Source organism: Rosa chinensis, chromosome 3, assembly GCF_002994745.2.
Source record: "Rosa chinensis cultivar Old Blush chromosome 3, RchiOBHm-V2, whole genome shotgun sequence".
NCBI classification, from domain to species: Eukaryota; Viridiplantae; Streptophyta; class Magnoliopsida; order Rosales; family Rosaceae; genus Rosa; species Rosa chinensis.
The window spans coordinates 39,582,988-39,605,990 of NC_037090.1; the positions used below are offsets into that span (position 1 = coordinate 39,582,988).

Consider the following 23,003-nt stretch of genomic DNA (forward strand, 5'->3'; position numbering starts at 1 on the left):
TGGGCCGAGACATTCCGCTCAACCACGTGGAGGCGGAGCGGCAGCGGCGGGAGATGCTCACCTCGCAAGGGCGGCGTTGGAAGCGAGGGAGTGAGCCCGGAAGAAGGAAGAAGAAAGAGATAAAAACGAAGGAAAAAAAATAACAGAAAAAAAATTATTAAAAAAAAAAAAGAATTGAGGGCATAATGGACATTTTGGTGTCAAAAATTGACGTCGTGTACTGATAGTGGGTCAAGTTTCAAATTTCGTGTACCGAAATGTTTGGTTTGAAACTTTGTGTATAAGAATTATTAGTAGTCTTTACTTGGTGTACTGTTTGCGAAATTTTCTCAAAAAAATAACTCACACAGACACACAACGGCTATATGACATCATCATAACTAATTGTTGCTGACGTCAGCACAACTAGCCATTGCTGACGTCATCTAGCCATTTATAGCCGTCAGATTATAAGATGTAATCAATATGAACTATTGATTTAAAATTTTGAAAATACTATCACACATGCATGCAAGTTGTATCACATGACGTGGGCCTCCCCACTTTTTGATCCAATCAGTTGGGCCTCCCCACTTTCTGATCCAATCATTTGGACCAAGATTAGTTGATATATCAAACCACATGACTAAAATTAAATACTTTTAAACTACATGAGCAAATGCAGTCATGATTTCAAACCACAGAAACCATTTATAACGTTTATCCCAAAAAAAAAAAAAAACCAAAACCAAAACCAAATTAATTTTCCGGTACTTTCTGATTTCTTGACCAAACGTCGATTTACTAAGGTTGGGTAAAAAACCCTGCCATTTAATTTGGTAAGATTGAATTAAAATATTTTAGGTCGGGTAAATTGACGTTTGACAAATCAAATGGTAGCCATTTAGGTGCAAATCCTCTCTGGGAGACATGGACGTGGCTCTATCTGAATTACAAGTCTCATAATATGACATGGCCGGATAAGAGTGAGGTGGATATATCCAGTTAGTCTCACTCTCTCACCCTGAATTACAAGTCTGAATCCTAAGAGTTTATATTAATGGCGACCAGTGCTCCTCAGAGACCTCCGATCATGATCCCCAATTCAAAATACAAGTTGTGTTCGGGTCAGTGTAGTTCAAAACAGCATTGTCTTCTCACATTAGGAGCCCCTCAGGAGAAGAGTATGATGGTGAAGAGAAGAGAGTTGATGTTGGGTTTCAGTATGGTTCCAGCCATTGCAATCGAGGCGCTGCCTTCAGAAGCCAGGGAGGTCGCTGTGGGCTCCTATCTCCCACCCTCAACTTCCGACCCTTCATTCGTTCTCTTCCAAGCCTCTGCTAAAGACACTCCCGCTCTTCGCGCAGGTACCTCCTACTACTCGTTACTTTCATAGGTTGGATGAATTCAATATAAACTAAACTCAGAGAAACAAGGCTGGAGTCGGAATATGTTTGGTTTTCCATACAAGCATAAGCTCTGTTCATATTTTCATTTTCGCCTCCATAGAGTGCTTTACTAGTATCGATTTGGGGATTTGGAGTTGTGATGATCTTTCTTCGCATTACATATATCTGGATTTACCTACGAGGATACGAATGTACAGGAGTAACATCCTCTCTTTTTTTTTTTTTGGTGACAATCCAACGTTATCTCTTAATAACTTTAGATTGCTTACTTCTATTGAAACCAGAAGTCTACATGAGGAGTGGCCCCTGGTTTAGGATTTTCCATCCCTATGTCATGGTTGGTAACTTGAACTGTTCAATTCAGTTACACATACATACACAAACTTACCTTCAAATTTTCTTGAAATTTTATGTATTAGCATAATACTAGAAAAATGTCAAAAATTATTGGCTGCCGTAACTTGCAGTCATATTATCTTCTGAGTCGCATAAGGAATGAAATTACACATGTTATGCATTGCCTTTATTTCTCTCGCATTGCAGAGATCTAGCATTCATTTTCTTTCTGTAAGTTAATTTTTGTTGTTTTGAATGGTATAGGTATATTGTAATATACTGAACTGATGATATATACTCGAAACTTAGTTGTTTAATTTGCAGGAAACGTGCAGCCTTACCAGTTCATCCTTCCCCCAACATGGAAACAGACACGCGTAGCAAACATATTATCTGGTAATTACTGCCAGCCAAAATGTGCAGAGCCATGGGTGGAGGTGAAATTTGAAGATGAAAAACAAGGAAAGCTTCAGGTTGTGGCTTCACCTTTGATACGCCTGACCAATAAGCCAAATGCATCTATTGAAGATATTGGCAACCCTGAGAAGCTGATTGCTTCTCTTGGACCTTTTGTAACTGGGAACACCTATGATCCTGATGAGCTCCTTGAGACCAAAGTTGAAAAACGTGGCGATCTCACGGTATGCATCAGTGCCCACAAGTTGCTTTGTTTCCTTCATCGATATAAGCTACCTAGCTATGTATTCCTTTGTTTCTCTATATATAATTCAAATGCAATTATGTGTTGCAGTACTACAACTATGTGCTGGAGACTCCATTTGCACTGACAGGTTCCCACAATCTTGCAAAGGCCACAGCTAAGGGGAACACTGTTGTCTTATTTGTGGTTAGCGCAAATGACAAGCAGTGGCAATCATCTCAGAAGATTCTAAAAGCCATGCTTGATTCTTTTCAGGTGTAGTTAGTTCTTTTGCATCATTGCTGAATGAGAGCTGAAGTTTGATACTCTGAAAATTACTTCACGCGATCGAGTTGAAAGTCTTGATTTGCTAGTACGTCAGAGCGGAGATGGCTCTACTAAGGTTTATATTACATCGAGGGCTTGTAATAAAATAGACGGTTTATATTTACTGAATATCATAAGTTTTTTATTTTTTATATTTTTTTTTAGAATTAATGACCACTGGCTACAAATTCTTTCATTTCTTTCTCATGCACAAGGGCCACAAACACGGTCCCCGTGCGGTCAAATTAAACCTAGCTACAGTAACGATTCAATATGTTAAGAACAAAAAAGACAGTTAAACGTTTATGAAATTACAAAAATTGCCACTCATTCTATATCTATCACGATACAGCTCTCGCTCTCTCTCATATCTCTTTCAGATCCATTTCTCCCCAAAATCAAAACCCCTCTTCCATTTTTGCAGCTAAGCAACAATTTAGAGTAGCAAATCGAGGCTCCGATGGTGAAGTAGCCGGTGAGGTGACGCGGCGAAGCGAGGCGGCAAAGCAAGGCAGCGAGGCGATTGGCGAAGCGAGGCGGCGAAGCAAGGAGTCGAAGCGAGTGGCGAGGCGGCGAATCGAGGCGGTGAAGCAAATTTTCAGGTTAGTGAGGTTTTGACAAATTGGGGGTTAGCTGTTGGGCTTTGTGCATGTAAATCGTTGTGTTCGATGGTTATCATATTTAGAAGATCATTTTTGAATTTGTTTCGTTAGTCAATTAGTCATAATTTCTAATTTCTGCAGGGAGATGAAACTACAGATCAAGCTGGGAGTGCCTCATATACTACAACAGTCGCTTGATGTCGAGAAGGTCAAATCAGTCTTTTAATAGTGAGTCAACATCCATTAGCTGAAACATGTGCAACTTAATCATATTCTAAACTATATTGTGCACTCTAGGTTGTATTGACATCATTCTAGGTATCCAAAGGATGCAATATCTATTGTTTTTGTGGAATCAGTGAATGTGATATGTGTCTGTAGTCCTGCTGTGGAATCATAGTTTTAGAATTGTGTTGTTGCTGGTACTGATACGCTCAAAGCAAGCATATAATTTAACCATATAAATATCATTAGTAGTATAAGCAAGTAGGGATCGTTCTACTCCAGGGATTGAGGGTACACATGTCATTGTAAAACAATTAAACAATTAAAATAAAAACAAAGTATAATATTTACACAAGTATATACAATTTACGAAATTAAGGGGGGTTTTAGGGTTTTAGGTTTTCTAAAAACAAAAGAAAGAAATAAAATAAAGAAACTATACAAACACAAGTACAAGAATGAAACATAAAAAACAAAGATCAAAACCAAGTTCATAATCAAATTCGAATCAACCCTACAATTGTTCTTCCAAGTCATGAGAAAGAAGTTGATCATGTGAAACATTTGAAGCAAACGATTTCCCATATTTTACTTTCCTTTACTTATTAATCTAAGTGAAAGCACAAAGATCAATCCTATCAAACATGCAATCAAAGTCTAGAAAGCTAGCTAATAAAGCCATATATGTTCAACGCAATAAGCATAAAGAAAGGTTATCAACTTAAGTGCACAACTTAGTATGAATAAGTTCATCTAATTGCAATCCTCTTCAATTAAATTCGATTCTTGTCCAAAACCTTTACTACTTTCGATTCAAGTTCACAAAACTATTAGGTGAATCATAAACTTAAATCTAGCACCAATTACATGCAAACCTTAGATGTTTCGAACCACATAAGATAAACACATAAAAGATATCAATCAAGCAAGTTTAACACATAAGATAAACACATACATACACAAACTTACCTTCAAATTTTCTTGAAATTTTATGTATTAGCATAATACTAGAAAAATGTCAAAAATTATTGGCTGCCGTAACTTGCAGTCATATTATCTTCTGAGTCGCATAAGGAATGAAATTACACATGTTATGCATTGCCTTTATTTCTCTCGCATTGCAGAGATCTAGCGTTCATTTTCTTTCTGTAAGTTAATTTTTGTTGTTTTGAATGGTATAGGTATATTGTAATATACTGAACTGATGATATATACTCGAAACTTAGTTGTTTAATTTGCAGGAAACGTGCAGCCTTACCAGTTCATCCTTCCCCCGACATGGAAACAGACACGCGTAGCAAACATATTATCTGGTAATTACTGCCAGCCAAAATGTGTAGAGCCATGGGTGGAGGTGAAATTTGAAGATGAAAAACAAGGAAAGCTTCAGGTTGTGGCTTCACCTTTGATACGCCTGACCAATAAGCCAAATGCATCTATTGAAGATATTGGCAACCCTGAGAAGCTGATTGCTTCTCTTGGACCTTTTGTAACTGGGAACACCTATGATCCTGATGAGCTCCTTGAGACCAAAGTTGAAAAACGTGGCGATCTCACGGTATGCATCAGTGCCCACAAGTTGCTTTGTACGTTTCCTTCATCGATATAAGCTACCTAGCTATGTATTCCTTTGTTTCTCCATATATAATTCAAATGCAATTATGTGCTGGAGACTCCATTTGCACTGACAGGTTCCCACAATCTTGCAAAGGCCACAGCTAAGGGGAACACTGTTGTCTTATTTGTGGTTAGCGCAAATGACAAGCAGTGGCAATCATCTCAGAAGATTCTAAAGGCCATACTTGATTCTTTTCAGGTGTAGTTAGTTCTTTTGCATCATTGCTGAATGAGAGCTGAAGTTTGATACTCTGAAAATTACTTCACGCGATCGAGTTGAAAGTCTTGATTTGCTAGTACGTCAGAGCGGAGATGGCTCTACTAAGGTTTATATTACATCGAGGGCTTGTAATAAAATAGACGGTTTATATTTACTGAATATCATAAGTTTTTTATTTTTTATATTTTTTTTTAGAATTAATGACCACTGGCTACAAATTCTTTCATTTCTTTCTCATGCGCAAGGGCCACAAACACGGTCCCCGTGCGGTCAAATTAAACCTAGCTACAGTAACGATTCAATATGTTAAGAACAAAAAAGACAGTTAAACGTTTATGAAATTACAAAAATTGCCACTCGTTCTATATCTATCACGATACAGCTCTCGCTCTCTCTCATATCTCTTTCAGATCCATTTCTCCCCAAAATCAAAACCTCTCTTCCATTTCTGCAGCTAAGCAACAATTCAGAGTAGCAAATCGAGGCTCCGATGGTGAAGTAGCCAGTGAGGCAAAGCAAGGCGGCTAGGCGATCGGCGAAGCGAGGCGGCTAAGCAAATTTTCAGGTTAGTGAGGTTTTGACAAATTGGGGTTAGCTGTTGGGCTTTGTGCATGTAAATCGTTGTGTTCGATGGTTATCATATTTGGAAGATCGTTTTTGAATTTGTTTCGTTAGTCAATTAGTCATAATTTCTAATTTCTGCAGGGAGATGAAACTACAGATCAAGCTGGGAGTGCCTCATATACTACAACAGTCGCTTGATATCGAGAAGGTCAAATCAGTCTTTCAATAGTGAGTCAACATCCATTAGCTGAAACATGTGCAACTTAATCCTATTCTAAACTATATTGTGCACTCTAGGTTGTATTGACATCATTCTGGGTATCCAAAGGACGCAATATCTATTGTTTTTGTGGAATCAGTGAATGTGATATGTGTCTGTAGTCCTGCTGTGGAATCATAGTTTTAGAATTGTGTTGTTGCTGGTACTATTATTCCTGTTTGATCAGAATTCTATGGAGAGCTTGAAATGGCATCTAGTACCTTAGTCTCATGGAGAAATGCAAGCTTCTATGAAAACCCATCTTAGGACAGTAAAATAGTTTGGCAAATTTTCGCTTCATTAGTTTTCTTTATCAGCTTTGTATTGAGGACCAGTAGATTTAGTTTTGTGTTTATGTTAGTTTCTTATGGGATTGGTGGTGTTGTGTAATGCTTTAGTTTTATGTTTATGTTAGTTTGACAAAAAATTTGTTGCTTTTTTTGGTTATGTGTTCTTGCAAGTTCATGGATTAGTTGCAAAATTTACTGCTGGTATCTTCTACTTCCTTTTGTTTTTTTTTTCTTTTTCAATTTTTATCTCAGAAAGAAATGGAAGAAACTATAGAGATTAGGCTCCAAGTTTAGTGACAGTTCTTATGTGTTTGAATGCTATGATTTTTGAAGCAAAAGGATTAGAGTTGTAATCGCCAAAGCATTTTTGAGCACACTTTGTCATCCCTTATGCTCTATGTTGCCGGTTGACTTGCAGGATGGAGATAATGAAAGCAATGCTGAAGTGAGCAAACGCAAGAAGGCCAGGCTAGTATACTACTGAGGATCAGTATACTACTGAGGCTAGTATACTACTGGGGATCAGTACACTACTCAGGGTCAGTATACTACTGGAGCTAGTATACTGCTGAGGGTCAATATACTACTGAGGGTCAGTACTCTAGGAAATCCTGCTAGAGAAACTTCTTCACCATGAGAAGAGATGAAATTCAAACATCAAGCAGCAAAACCAGAGATAAATGATATAGTGTTCAAGTTTCATATTGTAATATGTATAAATAGCTTTTGGGATTATTATATAAATGAGTTGTTTCTCAGAGAAACAAAGATGAAATGTAGAAATATTATTTCTATTTTTCTTTGTACAGAATGTCACAGAATACTCATTCATGAATAAGTTGTACTCAAAAGATAATTCTTCATAATGCTACTGACATTCAGTAGTGTTAATAACATTATCCAAACCATAAGGGTAGTGTCGTAATTTACTTATTAATAGAGATAATTAAAAAGGGGGAGGAAACTGACCGCAAGGGGATTACTGCTTGCACATGGGCATTTTGCACAACCGTATGGGAATTAAGGAAAGCATGCTTGCTAATGGGAAATTATGAGCTAAAAGTGTAGGTAGTGGTAATTTGCTGTGTAGGTAGTGGTAATTTGCTATTCTTTTTATTATAGGAATATATAAGTTTTTTTTTTTAGGTTACATAAATGGTGGCTGAGTGAGGTACCACTCTGGGGCTGAGAGCAACGTGGGTATGGTCCCTCTCCAAGGGATGTTTTTCACATGTTTGGGTTCGAATCAGAGACCTCCTATTACCAGGAGAAGCCCTGCAGCTTCTGCCCCATTTGCAGCCTAGCATGCTTCCACTAGACCAAACCCGTTGGGTATATAGAAAGCTGTTTTAGTGCAAGCACTGAATGATAAAATATGGTTCAAAATTTCCATTTGATTTATTTTATTTTCTCATTATCATGACCCTCCTTTTTGGCTTTCCTCTTTTAGCATCTATGCATAGAGCAGTCTTTTCAAAAAAAAAAAAAACCTCAAAACTCTACCCTATTATTTACCTTGGAATTTATTTGCAAAACTGAATATAGCAGATAGTGACCATATCTGAGACTAAGGATCAAGGTGTGTAGTAGTGGAGGTTTATTGTGTAGTTGCAGAGAAAAGAGGGGAACATAGAAAGACATAGGAGAGAGGCATGGAATTTAGAAAAACACAGGAAACCGAGATCCCTTAGATTTTTAGAGGCATGGAATTAGGGATCATCATGGGCCAAGCCGTGGCCGGCCCTACCCTAAATTTTAGAGCTTAGGGTCTGGCAGCGCTGGGCCTAGTCAAAGTCAACAAAATTTAGGGTCGGGCCTTCCGAATAGGGTCTAAAATGGCCTTACTTTGTTTAACTTTTTCTTTGTTCAAAATGTGGCTCAACGATTGTATGGGTGGGTAATCCAAGACTCATTTCTATTTTTTTTTTTTTACTCTTTTGAATATGTATATGTATATATTTTTGAAATTACCTTGATAACATTTATAAATATTAGCTATTCAATTAATAATCTCTCCAAATCTCTAAAATTAAGAAAAATAAAAATTACTAAATCAATTACAAGAAAGAGGTAAGTGTTCAAGTAAATCTAGAATTTGTGTCTGGCCCAAACTTGAGGTTGCTTGCTCTAGTTGAAATAGTGTTAGAATAAGAGATAATCTCGGAGAATCTTAGAGATATCCAATCAATGTATGATTACGTTTCCTTGTACAACTTTATCTCTATGCTTGTAATCCTCCATATAAAGAGACCCCTATTATCAATGAAAGCACAACAAATTCTCTTCCAAATATCGATTCTCTAAAACACATTATCAGCACGAAGCCCTAACCCTGAAACCCTAAAATTGTAACCTTCAAACCCTAGCAACCACCGCCGCATAGATTGAAGCCCTCAATCCCAAGAGTCCAGAACCGGCCGAGCCACCCACAGAACCAGCCAAAAAAATACCGAACCAGCCCCCAGAAGAAACAAAAGGTTCCTTGCATGGTTTGCATCCTTCCAGTCCGTCTCCTACCATGAAATTTTTCCATCACAGGCATCCTAAATCCAGAAACAGGGAACCATAAAAATAACGGCCAACATTGGCTGGAAAATTGTCGGACCGGCCTGTAGAAACGCCGCACGACCTTGAACCATCAGACCCCAGCTCCAGCCATAAAAGAAAGAAAAAAGAAGGATCTGCCCAGAAAGAAAGAAGGAGCAGCCCAGAAGAAGAAAAGAAGGCACAGCCCAAGCCAGAAAAGAGAAGAGATAAGAAAAAAAAAAAAGAGGCATGGCTCAAGCCAGAAAAGAGAAGGAAAAAAACAGGACTAATTTCAGTTTACCCCCCTCAGGTTTAGGTCGTCATCATGTTAGTCCCTCTAGTTTCAATTTAATCAGTAACACCCTTGTACTTTCCAAATTCATCAGCCGTGTCCAATTTTGGGACCTCCGTCCAAATTGGTCGTTAAATCTGTCGTTGGGGGCCCACTATAAGGGGTAAAACAATCATTTCAAGACCAAAAAAAAATCAGAACAAAAAATACCCACTTTAGGGGATAATTCGTCGTCGTTTGGCCTATGTTCCACCATCCCCATCCTCCTCTTCGCAGCCCAACTCCTCTTCCCCATCCTTTAGTATTTCCCCATAGATGATTATATACCTTCTCCACCTTCTACACATGTGCAGAACTCTCACAGCTTCTTCTTCATCTTCGAGCTCAGAATCGTCGTCAACTACTCTCACTGCTGGCACGCACTATTTGGCCTCTCGCTGCAAACCTAGCACCTCACCTCTTCTCCACCATGATCTCCTCAATTGACTCTAGCCTGCTCTTCTTCACAGATGATCGATGCACGCTCCTCTTCTTGAGTGCCGATCTCCTCTCTAACTGACCCGATAGCAAACCCGACAACCTGCGAATGGGTCCGATCGGAAATCAGTCCTCCTGTCACCTCTCTGAGGCCGACCATCGGCAATAGCTTCCTCTCCTCAATGATGACAACCATGTGGCCTTAGATCGTCCATGCATTGAAAGAAGGAGGAGAATCGACGACCCGAAGCTTTGAGTTTTCTCCTGCGAGTTATGAAAATTGCCGCAACTCCGGTCACCGATAGAGCTGCATGTCATATGAAAATCGACCCTCTCGTCGTGATCTACACTCTAGTATAATTAGTTTTTCAATTCGATCAAGTTTTGACAAATCAGTTTCTGGGTTTATTTTGGGTTCGGCGTCGTTGCTGCCACCGCCAGCATTACCAAGCATTAATGCAGTGTTGGGGTTCCTTAAGCACTTGGATGTTGATTTTTAGTCTTAGAAACAGGGTTTGAGCCTTAGTTGCATTTAGTTTTAGAAATTAGAAGGTGGGATGCAACTCTAGGACTGATCGAGTTAAAGCAAGGCTCTGTCGTTTGAGGACATCAGATCAATTTCCTATTCATTCCCAAACTGCATTTGGAATCAAGCTTGAAAACGGTGACCTGTTGTTGCTATGACGAAGGTATATTTATAGTTGTATTATTTGGAAATTTGTGGAAATTGAATGGATTATGGTTGATTAAGTTGAAATCGAGTTCTCCTTGGTTATTGATTTTATCAGATTGCGTAGCTTGGTGGTTATTTGAATTGGGGAGAAAATTTGGATGAATTGATGAATCTGTTATTAGAATTTGGACTGGAATTGGTTTCTTGTATTACACCCTTGACAGAGTTGACGTTAAAAGAACGGTTGTGTAGAAGTGGTTGAAAATATGCATTGGGTGTCCATAGTAAATTCTTTGGAATTACTATCTGTGAAAATGACCATTTTACCCCCTAAAGGGAGCCCACATAACAGATTTAACGTCCAATTTGGACGGTCGTCCAAAAATTGGACACGGCTGATGAATTTGGAGAGTACAAGGGTGTTACTGATTAAATTGAAACGAGGGACTAACATGATGACAACCCCAAACCTCAGGGGGGGTAAACTGAAATTAGTCTAAAAAAAAAAAGGAGGTGCAGCCTAGAGAGAAGAATAAGGCTGACGCGGCCCAAGTCGAGGAAAAAAAATGAAGCAAGCACTGCTGACTGAAGAAGAAAGGAAAGGAAAAAAAAAAAAGGCAGCCCAGTTTTTTGTTTTTCCTCAAGCCCATTTAAGGTATTTTTCTTTCTTTTCTTTTATTCAATTCCTTTTGCTTTCGTAATTTCAATTTCTTTTCTTTTTCTCGGGGACTTGCAACCTGCCTTCTTCTACCCCCCCCCCTTTCTTCCTCATAGAGAAGACCAAAAGCCGAACTGTGGGTGTTCGTGCTTACTCGAAGCTTGGAGTTTGTAGAGTCCTCCAAACTTAGAGTTTGTTGAGATGTTATGATCGACCACAAACATATCATTGTTTCGGTCCAATTCAATTCCTCTTAGAATCGGATTTCTTGGAAGCGACTACGCTCAGAAATTTTTATTATTTTCGTGGTAGCCTTTTCGCTTCAAAACTAATCCTAATCTTTTGTTGTTTTTCAAGATGAGTAACTGAACAAGTTGAACTTTGTTCCACTAGAGACAACAGGCGCAGGATACCACAAGTGGGTCCGTAATGTGCCCCAGCATCTTAAGGCTGATGGGATCCTGGATACGATCCAAGATCCAAGTCAGAACGTGCTTACTCCTCAACAAGTTGCCACTTTTGAAGCGAATAGAGCTACTAGAGAGGTAAACGAAGCTAAAACCATAATTCTCATGACAAGGCACATGAATGACGCGCTCCAGAATGAGTACCTCAATGAGGAGGACCCTAGAAAGCTATGGGTAGAACTCGAGCAGCGTTTTGGCAAAGCTTGTGACTCCCTGCTTCCAAATTTAGAAGTGAGATGGCATAGCTTCTGCTTCTGTGACTTCAAGTCCGTATTTGACTACAGTTCGGAAGCCCTTCGTATTAAGTTTTTGATGGAGTTCTGTGGCAAGACCATCGCCTGATACGATGTTGATCGAGAAGACTCTCTCTACTTTCCCCGTCTCTACACTAATGATTGCAAAGAATTATCAGATTGATGTAAATGCAGGACGTATCACAAGGTTTCATGAGCTTATTGGCGCTATGAACGTAGCTGAGAAGTATGACAATATCCTTGTGAAGAATTATAACTCTAGACCCGTGGGAACCAAGTCTATTCCGGAGTCTAATTATAGTCGCGCCCCCAAGGGAGGACGCAAGGAGCGAAACCCTAAGAGTAGGGATGATTTTGGACACACTGATCCATATTCTCGCCCGAAAGAGGAAGGAAATCGCCAAGATAGGCGTACATGGAACTGTGGATGTCAACGTGTGAAGAGAGAGAGATGCCAAGCCTCTAGCGATGGCAGTGACGCCACCAAGGAAAGAAGTCATCTCCAATAGCCCCCTAAAGCACCTCGATCAAGGGAGCCTGACCACAAAGATGCTTGTCTTCAGTGCGGAGCGTCCGGACATTGGGCCAAAGCATGTAAAGTGATAGGAGCATAATTATGCGATAATAATGTTGTTAATTCCCATATTTACTTTGTTAGTTTATCTTATTTTCTGGTTAATTTAGTTGTCTTTATGTTTATTAGGTTTTTCAAAGTAAGGAAAGAAATAAGAGCAAAAGGAAGGAGATATGTGCAATTGATGGAGAATTGTGGACTCTTGATGAATCAAGGAAGCTTAAGGCAACAGGAAGAAAAAGATATTCAGCAATTAATTCTCTTGGCTGCTCCTATTGGATAGAAGGATGTCAATGAATCCTAAATCAATGAGAACATAACCAAGGGGCTTACCGTTGAAGCCAAGGAGTTAGAATCCCAAAAGGAAAGAAGAAAAGTGCTAAAAACTGAATAAAATCTCTCCTTGGACGTGAAAGAAATGGACGATCTCACATACGAAGAAGCATAGACGCACCAGAGCTGAAGAAGAAGCAAGACTGCAAACCACACAAGAAACGATCGATCGTTGGAATTTCCAAGATCGATCGCTGATCCGTATTTTCCAATTTTTTGATTTTTGTTGTCTTCTTTCTCCATGAACTCCTTTGTGTTTTTGATTCCCATTATGTGTAACTAAATTTCCAGTAGCTAGGGGGCAGTTGAAGCCGCTAGACATGATCCATAACATGCTTTGATATTCAATTTGTTTTCCAATTAATAAAGTTGAGGTTTTGTTTAGCGATTTCTCATTGAGGAATTCTATGTTTGTATGCTTTGGAGGCCTACTTAGTTTGCATGCTAGGGTTCTAATACTTTGATTGTTTGATGCCTGGATCAATAGTTGGATTCCTCAAATTATCTAGAGAAGTAATTGGTAGTTTTAACTAGCAAGTAAACAAAACCCTAGGTTTAGCAAGGCTCTAAGTTATTTACGATGCCTAGTGATTGCTCAAACTCTTTTCAAACTTAATGATCTCTGCATGTTTAATCTAATAAATATACCTTTAGGTTGCATTGCTTGGGAATAGTCTAGGTGTAGAGCACTTCCTGCCTAGCGTACAAAGTAAGAAAGAGTAATAGGTTGTGCTCAAGCGTACCGAGCCAATCTGAGTGTCTTCAACTAAGTTAATTGGTAGTAAATTGGACAAAGTGTGTTGTGTGTGATTGTTGGGGGTGGATACTTCCTTCCTAGCTAGTTTCATTATCTTGATCTCAACCATTCTCAAATCAGCTTTTCTTTATTTTACGTTCTGTTCTCTGTTTTCCCATATTTATTTAATATAGTAATTCAACTCCAAAATTCACCATATTTTGTGTGCTGGACGCCTTGTGTGTCTAGTACGTCTCTGTAAATTTTCGTATTTTTCTGGGTTGTTTTGTTTAGATTATTAGTTTGTTTTTCAACTTCTGTTCAGTAGGAACTGCAGTCACGTTTTGTGACTTTTGTTGAAGCTTTTAGTTTAACTTAATCCTCTGCGGGAGACCCTTATTTCCCAATATTACAATCGACATATTTGCATGAGAATAAGGAAAATCAATAGCTTTAAATTTAGCTATCATAAAGCATCCTAGAATGTTGCAAATGATTACAAGTAGTACCGCGAAGCAAAGGAAGAAAATCACATGGAGCAAGAAGATCAAGAGGACGATCTCGCTCTTAGGGTGGAAGACTTCAAGCGCTAAGAGATTGGCAGTTTTAATCAAGTCTTTTTATTTTTCAAGAGATGTAGGCAATTGCCATATTATGTTTGTAGTAGATGCCAATGGTTTAGTCTTTCTCAAAGTAGGTTCACGCAAAGTATGTGTGATGTCTAAGAAGGTTTTGAGATTAGTGGTATTTAAGCGAGCCTTGCTCCACTGACATCTCTATACTCACCTGGTCACATTTATTTTGGAGTGACCGAAAAAAGTTAGACTGCTATTGTTAATTAGCTAGTTTATTGGAGTAGATTTTCTTTGGCTAAAGAGACAATGATGTAATTCCGTTTGGCTTATTAATAAAAGTTAAGTTATTTTTATTATGACTCATTTTTAATTACGAGTCTTTTCGTCACGCCCCTAATTTTTTTACACAAATAAAAATCGATATACAATCGCATAATTATATATGCGTGATCGTTCAACCATCAATACAAAATACCTTGAAACTTTTTTCCTTACATATTGATGCCTTGAACCCACCATGTCAATATTGACCCGCTCCACAAGGTCATATATTACAAAAGCTTACGAATTAAATTGTCAACAACAAAATAAAACGTAAATGCTCCTCAGAGCTAACTACACAACGGAAGTCTTTATCAACGGTAAAGTCACAAAAATGGCTTCCTACCATAAAGCTGCAAAGACGCTACCTCAGCTTCAATCACGATTATCCTGCAGGATTAACCCATACACCATTGAATAGTACACGAGGTTGCCACATAACAAACCCGGTAAGCTTGTGAAAGCTCGTATGAGATAACTCAAAACCACACAAATCAACTCACACCAAAACTAAGGAAAACAACTCACTCCTTCATTCCTTAAAAACCCAGTTAAAGAAAGCAACTCACGCTTTGTTCTCTTCTTCAAATCACGAAATAAGGAAAGCAACTCACATCTTGATTTCCTATACAAATCACAAAATAAGAAAAGCAACTCACACCTTGATTTCCTATAAATCGTATATAAAGAAGCAACTCACACCTTGTTCCTTAAAACACAAATTCATGAGTTAGATATAACCTTGCACCGTTACCCCATGAATTACACTGGCAGACAGACTAGAGCTCTAACTGAATTCGTAACCACTCGTCCGGCCAAAGACGTGATTACTTGATATTCTGCCCAAGGTCATAGACCTTCATTCCTGGGACTTCTCAGTGCCTCGGAATAAAACATTAAAGAAGTCACATAGGACTCAAAATGTTACACAAATCTCAACGCTTTTCAAAACAATCGAAATCAACATTTCCACAATCATTTGTTTTCCGTAAAGCCATAACACAAAATAATAAAAAGCATCACGCATGCATATTGTTTTCATAAATCAACAAATCCACCAACCCATATATATTTCAAGTATGTGTGTGTGTGTGTGTACACGTAGTCATCTGCTAAGGAATGCCTACTAATACCAACTATAGTTTGCAGTTAATAAATAACGCTCAAAACGATAAAGGTATTTTCGTTCGTAAATGAATCTTGTGAGATTACTCACCTCAGAATCCCACTGCGTCTTCTATACAGAACCGAACTAACACTTACACCAACAACTAGTTCGAATCACTTTTAGAAGCACCTAATCACCAATAGTCTCAAATCAGTAAATCACCAAGTGATTAAAGTTCGAATCCCCTAATCGAACAACAACCCTAAAAGTAATGCCAATCAAGGCAAAACCCCATCCGAGACCACCCAAAGTCTCCGGAATGCTACTACAATCGATATGCCAAAACCACAAGTCGATCAGATAGTCAGATCCTCTTGGATCGATAATCGAATGGTTCGAAACCGTAGAAATCACAACATAATCATTCGATCTCCAAAAATTATGTATTATATATCAAAACGCTCGTATCGACGAGTAGATGATATATATAAAACCAGAAACTGTCCCTTACATGGCTGGAATACCACCACCGACGCCGCCACAGGAGGTGGTGCAGCCACCGGGTCGGTCAAACTCGACCACCGGAAAATCAAGGCCAACAAACATGATCATCATGAAGAATAGAGCAACTTTCATCCCTGGAGCTAAGTCTAGATCGGTCTATATCGTCCTAGATCACACCTGCAAGATCGATCAATGATGTACACAAATTAATGTATCAATTTAAAACCCTATCAATGTAGTAAGAATAAGTATGGATCATTCTCAACCGGGGATTAGGGCCTAATTAATTCTTGAAAAATAAAACCTTAGTAAAACGAATAAAAGAATATTTATATACATTATATTTATGAAAATTGTATAAGGGGATTTAAGATTTTATTTTATCTAACAACTAAGTATTTATATACATGTGACACATCAAAACCAAGAATCAAATAGAAATTATATGAATGGAACGAAAATAGATAGGATTAACTACTACTAACACGTTGGCAAGGTTTCAAATATCAAATCACAAATCAAAATATATCCAAGCATAGAATCAATCAAGAACAAAGATGAACGCATACAAAGTTCCTTTTACTTTCCTTAATTAAATTAACTAGATGAACGCACCATAGTTAACCCTATTAATCATGCAATCACTAGTGGTAGCTAATCACTAACAAAAACACTCATAACGCATTAAGAATCATGAAAGTTTGATCAATTCAAGTCAAGAACACAAGTTAGAACGCTAATCAAGCATGCAAAACTCATTGTTAATTTACCTTAGTGTTTATAGGTTTTCCACCGAAATTATCAAAGCCTAGAATGCTAGCACCTTAATATGGATTTGATTACATGTTTATCAACCTAAGTATGCATCCAAAGATCAATTAACACATAAAATATGAGATTGAAGTTCGAAATTAACAATCATGCAAGCATATAATGAAATCGCAATTTTTAGTTTGAAAACCTAAAACCTAAAACATGCTTCATAGTACTCGAAAATCACATAACTAAATTCAATCTTTCATCCACCATAGAAATTGCATAACAAGAAACCAAGAATGAAATCCAAATCGCAATTTATATAAAAACCGAAATAGAATTACATAGTTCAAAACCGAAAACAGAAAATAGGGTTCCATGGTTACACTTTTTGATCTTCAAGGACGCAAGAAGCTTCAAAAGGTGATGGAATGGATGAGAGCTACGGCAAGGATGCTTGAATGGAGAGGATGGATGCTCACGGCCTTGAACTTTGGATTTCTTGAAGTTGCCGAAACTTGGAAGAGAAAGGGGAGTGTTTGTGTATTTTTGATTCTAAATTTTGTGGTGTGTAGAATGTCTTCACAAACTTCCTTTATATAATGAATGGCAAGGGCTAGGGTTCCCTTGAATCTCTCTTGAATTGCATCACTTCAACCAATAGAAAAATAGCATATGAAGTAGAGAGCAAGTAACCATTCTTTGGCCGAAATCTTCCATGTACTTAGACTTATTTTCGGCCTCCGTTGTATGTAAAGTCATAAATCAATTCTTATTCCTCTATTTTCTCTCATAAAATCACAAGAAAATCTAATAATATCTCAATATATATTTTGCCGAAATCTTCTAGTAATTCCTTGTAATTCTCACGGCATAAGCATGTAGAATGGGTCATGGACTCCTCAAAAACGTCAAGAAGGATCTAGAGCATCATGTGCAAGTCACATGCTTCAAACTTCGGGCCAAACTCTCCCAAAATGGGCCAATTTGAAAGTATTATTCATATTGCCGAAATTCCTTCATTATTCTAGAACATTTTTCAACCATCTTGAGTCATCTTCAAGACACAGCATCTCCTAGCTTCACCAGGACTCCTAGTGGCATAAGGTTTTCTAGTCCAACTAGGACTCTGTCATTTCTCATTTCCATACATCATTTTTCCGAGCTCACTCCTAGTTGCATTAGGATTCCTACTTTAACTGGGATTCATTTTCCTAGTAGACCTGGGAATGCTTCATTCCTCCATTTCTTTGTCATTTCTACGCCACATTTCCTCTTTGCCTTCATTTCCATCATTTCTAGCTCTTTTTAGCTCATTTCCTGCGTTTGAAGCTCAAATATACCTAAAAACACAAAACTAAGTCAGAAATGATATTGTTAAGGGAATAACTAAGTAAAATGTAAAGAAAATGATACTAAAAACATAGAAAATATCACTCCGATCAATCAATCGTTGCTGTCTGATCACTCTCCAGATTAGATGTGCACCGCTGATCTTCAAACGTTGATCTACTCCACACACAAAATCGTCCTTCAAGGCGGGTATAGGGATGATCAAGAGGAGGAAGAGATTTCAAACCGTGAAGAAATCGAACGGAAGGTCGCCGAAAATCAGAAAACCCGTTGGATCCCGATCGTACAACTGAGGCCGCCTTCGATCTCCTTCTGGGGTGCTCCACCGGTGAAACCAACACCAAGGGTCGACGGCGGAAGTTGAGGCGAGTCTGTTCAACCCGGGTCAGCCGCTGGTGGTGGCAGGAAAACGGAGATGGGTCCGGGTCGGGTCACAGTCGGGTTGCACGGAGTGAGGAGAGAGAACGGAGAGAATCTGGGGGAGAAAAGAGAAAAAAGGGAAATTTTGGGATTAAATGAAAAATCCTGGAATTTCACCTATTTATATAAATTTCCCAAATTTTCAATCACTCATAACTTTCTCATACAAACTCCGATTCTCACGTTCCACATGTCCACGAACTCGTATCGACGCTCTCTACAACTTTACTGTGGGAAGTTTTAGGAGATTCTCAACGTATCAAAAGTCAACCTTGAACCCCCCTAAATCCACACTTTTCGAATAAAAATTCGTCCGAAACACTTCCGCTCCATCCACAAGCCATGAAACCGTCCAATAACTATAAATTAGATTCCTGAAAATCTTAGGAAAATAAATACGAATTTCCGGGACATCACACTTTTCTTTTAGGAATGAATTTTGGAAAGCTGCAATGTCTTGCGGATAGTGTGACTACACACACTATTCTCCACCATAGGCAATTATTCTTGGAGATGTTGCCCATATATTCCTCTGTAACTACGATGGCTGGGCCATCAAGTTTAGTTCAAAGACGTGGAGTGGCCCAATTCCTTTTTCCAAATGGCTCCGTGATAAATGTCGCAGAAGCTCTCTACACTCCTAAGGCAAATTGAACCTTATTGAGCTTTAAAGATATCAAGGCCAAAGAATCCATGTGGAAATGCATACTGTTAGCCAAATAGTCACCCTCAAGTATAAGGGGTACAAGTAATAGTATAGGGATTTAAGAAAGGTTGTCGAATCCACTAGGATTGGATTCCTTTTACTAGTTAGGGTCTTAACCTAAGGAGAGCTAGAATATGCAAATGTACAATCACAAACCTAAATTCATAAGGAAATTTAGGCTCATGGTGAATATGTGCAAGATAAAGTAGTGATTTGATTTTGGTTTTTGAAAATAGTTTTGAATTGAAAAAATAGCTAGATGCTCAAATGGAAACTAAATTACTCTAAACTAAATTAATGATCAAATGGATGAAGTTAGGGGTTGGATTGTCTACCACTAACCTCCCTTGCAAGTATTGAAGTTCAAATACAAGTGATGCTATTCTTATTTCCCAATTACCCTCTTTGCATCCAGATAAGACTATAAAGGCTTATACTCCTCCAATGTTATCAATTCCAACCGGATAAGTCTAGAATTAACTACCTAAGCATAGTTCCTATTACCGGTTAAGTCTCAATTCATTGTTCCTAGATGCACAAAGCTTTGAGTTTAGATAATCATGCAAGCAAATCAATCCTAGATCTAGGTGATTTTAACTCACAACTTTCATATGCACATAGAGGATGCTATCATGCTATCAATGCTCAAGGTTAACTACTCCCTAAGCATTTTTTCATGAGATGACAAACACAACACATTCAAAGTAGTTAAGTTTGAATGAATGCATTCAATTCTTGAATTAGCATATGAAGATGAAAATCACAAATAACATGAAATGTAAATTAAAACATCAATTCATACAAGTTTGGCTAGGGCTTTCAACTCTAGCCCCAACAAAGTAACTACTCACTCATAATCATATAAATTAACATCAAATCTATAAAGTATATCAAGGTAAATCAAAGAGTTAAGGAAATGAACTAGTTGAAGCATGACAAATCAATGGCTAGCTCCTCATTTGTTTTCCTCCTTCAATGCTCCTTGAATCTTTCTTAATGGTGGAATGGATGGATGATAAGCTTCTTGATGGTGATGATGAATAGAATGGTGATGAAGATATGATGCTCCTTTGGCAAACTTTGAGTGGTTGTGATGGAATAATGGTGGTTGTGATGGAGGTTGAGGAGTATGAATATTATGAGTTTGGATTTTGGGAGGTGGAGATGGAGGTTTTGTGGAGGAGATGAAGAGAGAAACAAGATGTAATGGGGTGGAATGGGTGATGCTTGAAGAGTGTAATGAAATGATGCTTACATAGAGAAGAGAGAGAGGTGTAAAATGATGAAGAAAGACAAAGAAAGCAGCTAGCTTTGTGAATGGAGCAAAACGGAAGAGTGTTGGAGTGGTAATAGATCCTAAAAACAAGGGAAAAGAGTATGGAAGAGATGGAGTAAAAAGAGGGAAGTAATGATGAGCTATTAGAGTGTAGAGTAGAAAAAATGACTTAGGAAAAGAGAGGAGCAGCTGCTCTCTTTGTTGTCCATGAGAAACATGAAAATGAAGAGTGTTCGAGTGGTTTCGGCTCACGAAAGTCAAGGTGACAAGCATGGAAGAGAAAGTGTGTAAGGGATGCCTATTATCCAAACGATAATATGATGGATTCATCTTGCCAGAATCTTGTAGAATTATTCTAGGGCACTCCTTGATAATTTCAGCATCATAGACCTTCAAAAAATGCATAAGAAATCCGTCCAAAGAAGGTTCTAGGCTAAATTGCCATGTTTTGACTTCTTTTTTTTCTGCTTCTGAAGATTCCTTCAATTGAATCTCCACTAAGACTTCTGAATTGGCCTTCAACTTCTTCATACCAAATGTTCCTTGATAAGTGTAGATCATCCTGGTAAAATTTCAGAGCTTATTTCACCATGGTTTGCTCGGAAATTCTGCCGGAATCCGTACAGGTCCAATTTTGCAGTTTTCTGTCTTTTAGTCAGAAACTTAGACCGATCTTTTAAAGGTCTTACACTTCGAACTAGCTCTTTCACTCTTCATAATAAATGATCCTTAGGATGTCTAGAATGGATCTGGAAAGTTTCAACTCATTTAGAGTTCGTTTGGTCAGGCTTCCGAACCTCTTTCCTTGTCTAGCTCACTTTCTCCTAGCCGGAGTAAGAAAATGTGCTAAGGTTGACTTTTTACTGCATTTCCATGCTTCTCCATCATTTCCTAGCTTGATAAGGAAAACAATATAAATATATATATAAATAAACACAAAGTTTAAGGTAAAGTACAAGATTAGAGGAATAATGGAATTAGATTAGTCAACATGAAATTGGACTTTAGAACAAGTAATTTCCATGTATTAGGGCACAAATATGTATATAAATTATGATCTAACACATACTGAGAATGGAAAAGAGTTCCTTTGCATCACCTCTAACAATTGCGGACGAAAGCGCATCTTAGAGAAGCTTATGTGTCAATCTAGTGGACTTTATGTCACTACAATTCGACCTATTGAACCCAATACTGTGTTAAGAGAAGATCTCTTGGATTCTGGCACATATTGTCTTTGGCATGATCGACTAGGACATCCTGGTCATGATATGATGATCCGTATACTAAAGACTTTACACGGACATCCATTCTTTCGAGCGAAACGAAGCAAGAATCAAACATTGATTCCCAGACTTAATTAGTGTGACCTCCGCTGCACCTGCCTCTAGCCTAGACGCCGTCCACCGCTGCCCTAGGGCCACCTTTGTCTACCTTGACAATGCCATAGATGGTGTCACACATGGCCATGATGCCATGATTGTCAATTCCCATGGCCATGGTGCCATGGATGCCACTTCCCATGGTTCCAAAGCCATGATGGGTGATGTAGTCACAAATTTTTCTTCAAATAGCGCTTCAGATGCTCAGGCCCAACCAAAATCCTCATTGGTTACTTCTAAGGCCCCTCGCTCATTTTGCAAAGCCTGCTCCTTAGGGAAATTAGGACCAAGACCATCCTATTCAAAGAATCCCAAAATACTCATTCCATTCTTACAGAGAATCCAAGGGGATATATGTGGACCAATTCATCCATCTTGCGGACCTTTTAAATCCTTTATGGTATTGATTGATGTGTTGACACGCTGGTAACATGTCGCGTTGTTATCCACTCAAAATGTTGCTTATGCAAAACTCCTAACGAGATTATCCGTCTATGGGCTCACTACCCGGACCATCCCATTAAGTCTATTTGACTTGATAATGCTGGGGAGTTTACATCAAAAAGTTCGATGACTATTGCATGTCATTGGGGATTGATGTAGAGCATCCAGTTCCCAATGTGCATTCCCAAAATGGTCTGGCAGAAGCAGCCATTAAGCGTCTACAAATGATAGCACAGCCCTGTTTCCGCTTGAGGATATGCAATACTGCATGCAGCGACGCTAATTCAACTACGACCCACTGCCACCCAACCTTACTCTGCGTTGTAGCTAGTAACTGGGTACGAGCTTGATATCTCGCACTTACACATTTTTGGGTGTGCCATTTATGTGCCTATTACGACACCACAACGTATTAAAATGGGTCCACAGAGACGAATGAGCATATGTGTTGGATATGAATCTCTAACTATCGTCCACTACCTAGAACCTTTGACAGGCGATCTCTTTATCGCTAGATTTGCAAATTGTCACTTTGATGAGACAGTCTTCTTGTCATTAGGAGGAGATAAGAACACATATGTTTAGCAGGAACGACAAGAATTGTCGTGGTCTGTCTCTACTATGTCTCATCTCGATCCCCATACTGCACAGTTTGAACTTGAAGTGCGACGAATTATCAAGCTCTAGAATGTAGCAGACA

At 38.5% G+C, this 23,003-nt stretch overlaps 2 protein-coding genes across 2 annotated transcripts; both read left to right on the forward strand.

The window, feature by feature from the left end:
* The first annotated feature begins 933 nt into the window (after window positions 1–933).
* Window positions 934–2,843, forward strand: LOC112191588 (psbP domain-containing protein 6, chloroplastic). Its single transcript, XM_024330958.2, has 3 exons — window positions 934–1,346; window positions 2,049–2,365; window positions 2,476–2,843. Exons 1-3 carry the CDS (start codon window positions 1,040–1,042, stop codon window positions 2,644–2,646), a joined length of 795 nt encoding a protein of 264 aa, XP_024186726.1. The 5' UTR covers window positions 934–1,039; the 3' UTR covers window positions 2,647–2,843.
* Window positions 2,844–2,975: 132 nt separating this feature from the next.
* Window positions 2,976–5,549, forward strand: LOC121048970 (psbP domain-containing protein 6, chloroplastic-like). The gene is made up of 4 exons (XM_040515902.1): window positions 2,976–3,293; window positions 3,435–3,521; window positions 4,760–5,076; window positions 5,210–5,549. The coding sequence occupies exons 2-4, from the start codon at window positions 3,491–3,493 to the stop codon at window positions 5,309–5,311; spliced, it is 450 nt and encodes a 149-aa protein (XP_040371836.1). The 5' UTR covers window positions 2,976–3,293; window positions 3,435–3,490; the 3' UTR covers window positions 5,312–5,549.
* The last annotated feature ends 17,454 nt before the right edge of the window (window positions 5,550–23,003 follow it).

Excerpts from the sequence above, each read along its gene's own strand:
- LOC112191588 (XM_024330958.2), top strand. The coding sequence starts at position 1,040 with ATGGCGACCAGTGCTCCTCAGAGACCTCCGATCATGATCCCCAATTCA. Across the intron at positions 1,347-2,048 it reads CACTCCCGCTCTTCGCGCAG|GAAACGTGCAGCCTTACCAG; the intron begins GTACCTCCTACT and ends TTTAATTTGCAG. Across the intron at positions 2,366-2,475 it reads AAAAACGTGGCGATCTCACG|TACTACAACTATGTGCTGGA; the intron begins GTATGCATCAGT and ends TATGTGTTGCAG.
- LOC121048970 (XM_040515902.1), top strand. The coding sequence starts at position 3,491 with ATGTCGAGAAGGTCAAATCAGTCTTTTAATA. Across the intron at positions 3,522-4,759 it reads GTCAAATCAGTCTTTTAATA|GAAACGTGCAGCCTTACCAG; the intron begins GTGAGTCAACAT and ends TTTAATTTGCAG. Across the intron at positions 5,077-5,209 it reads AAAAACGTGGCGATCTCACG|GTTCCCACAATCTTGCAAAG; the intron begins GTATGCATCAGT and ends TTGCACTGACAG.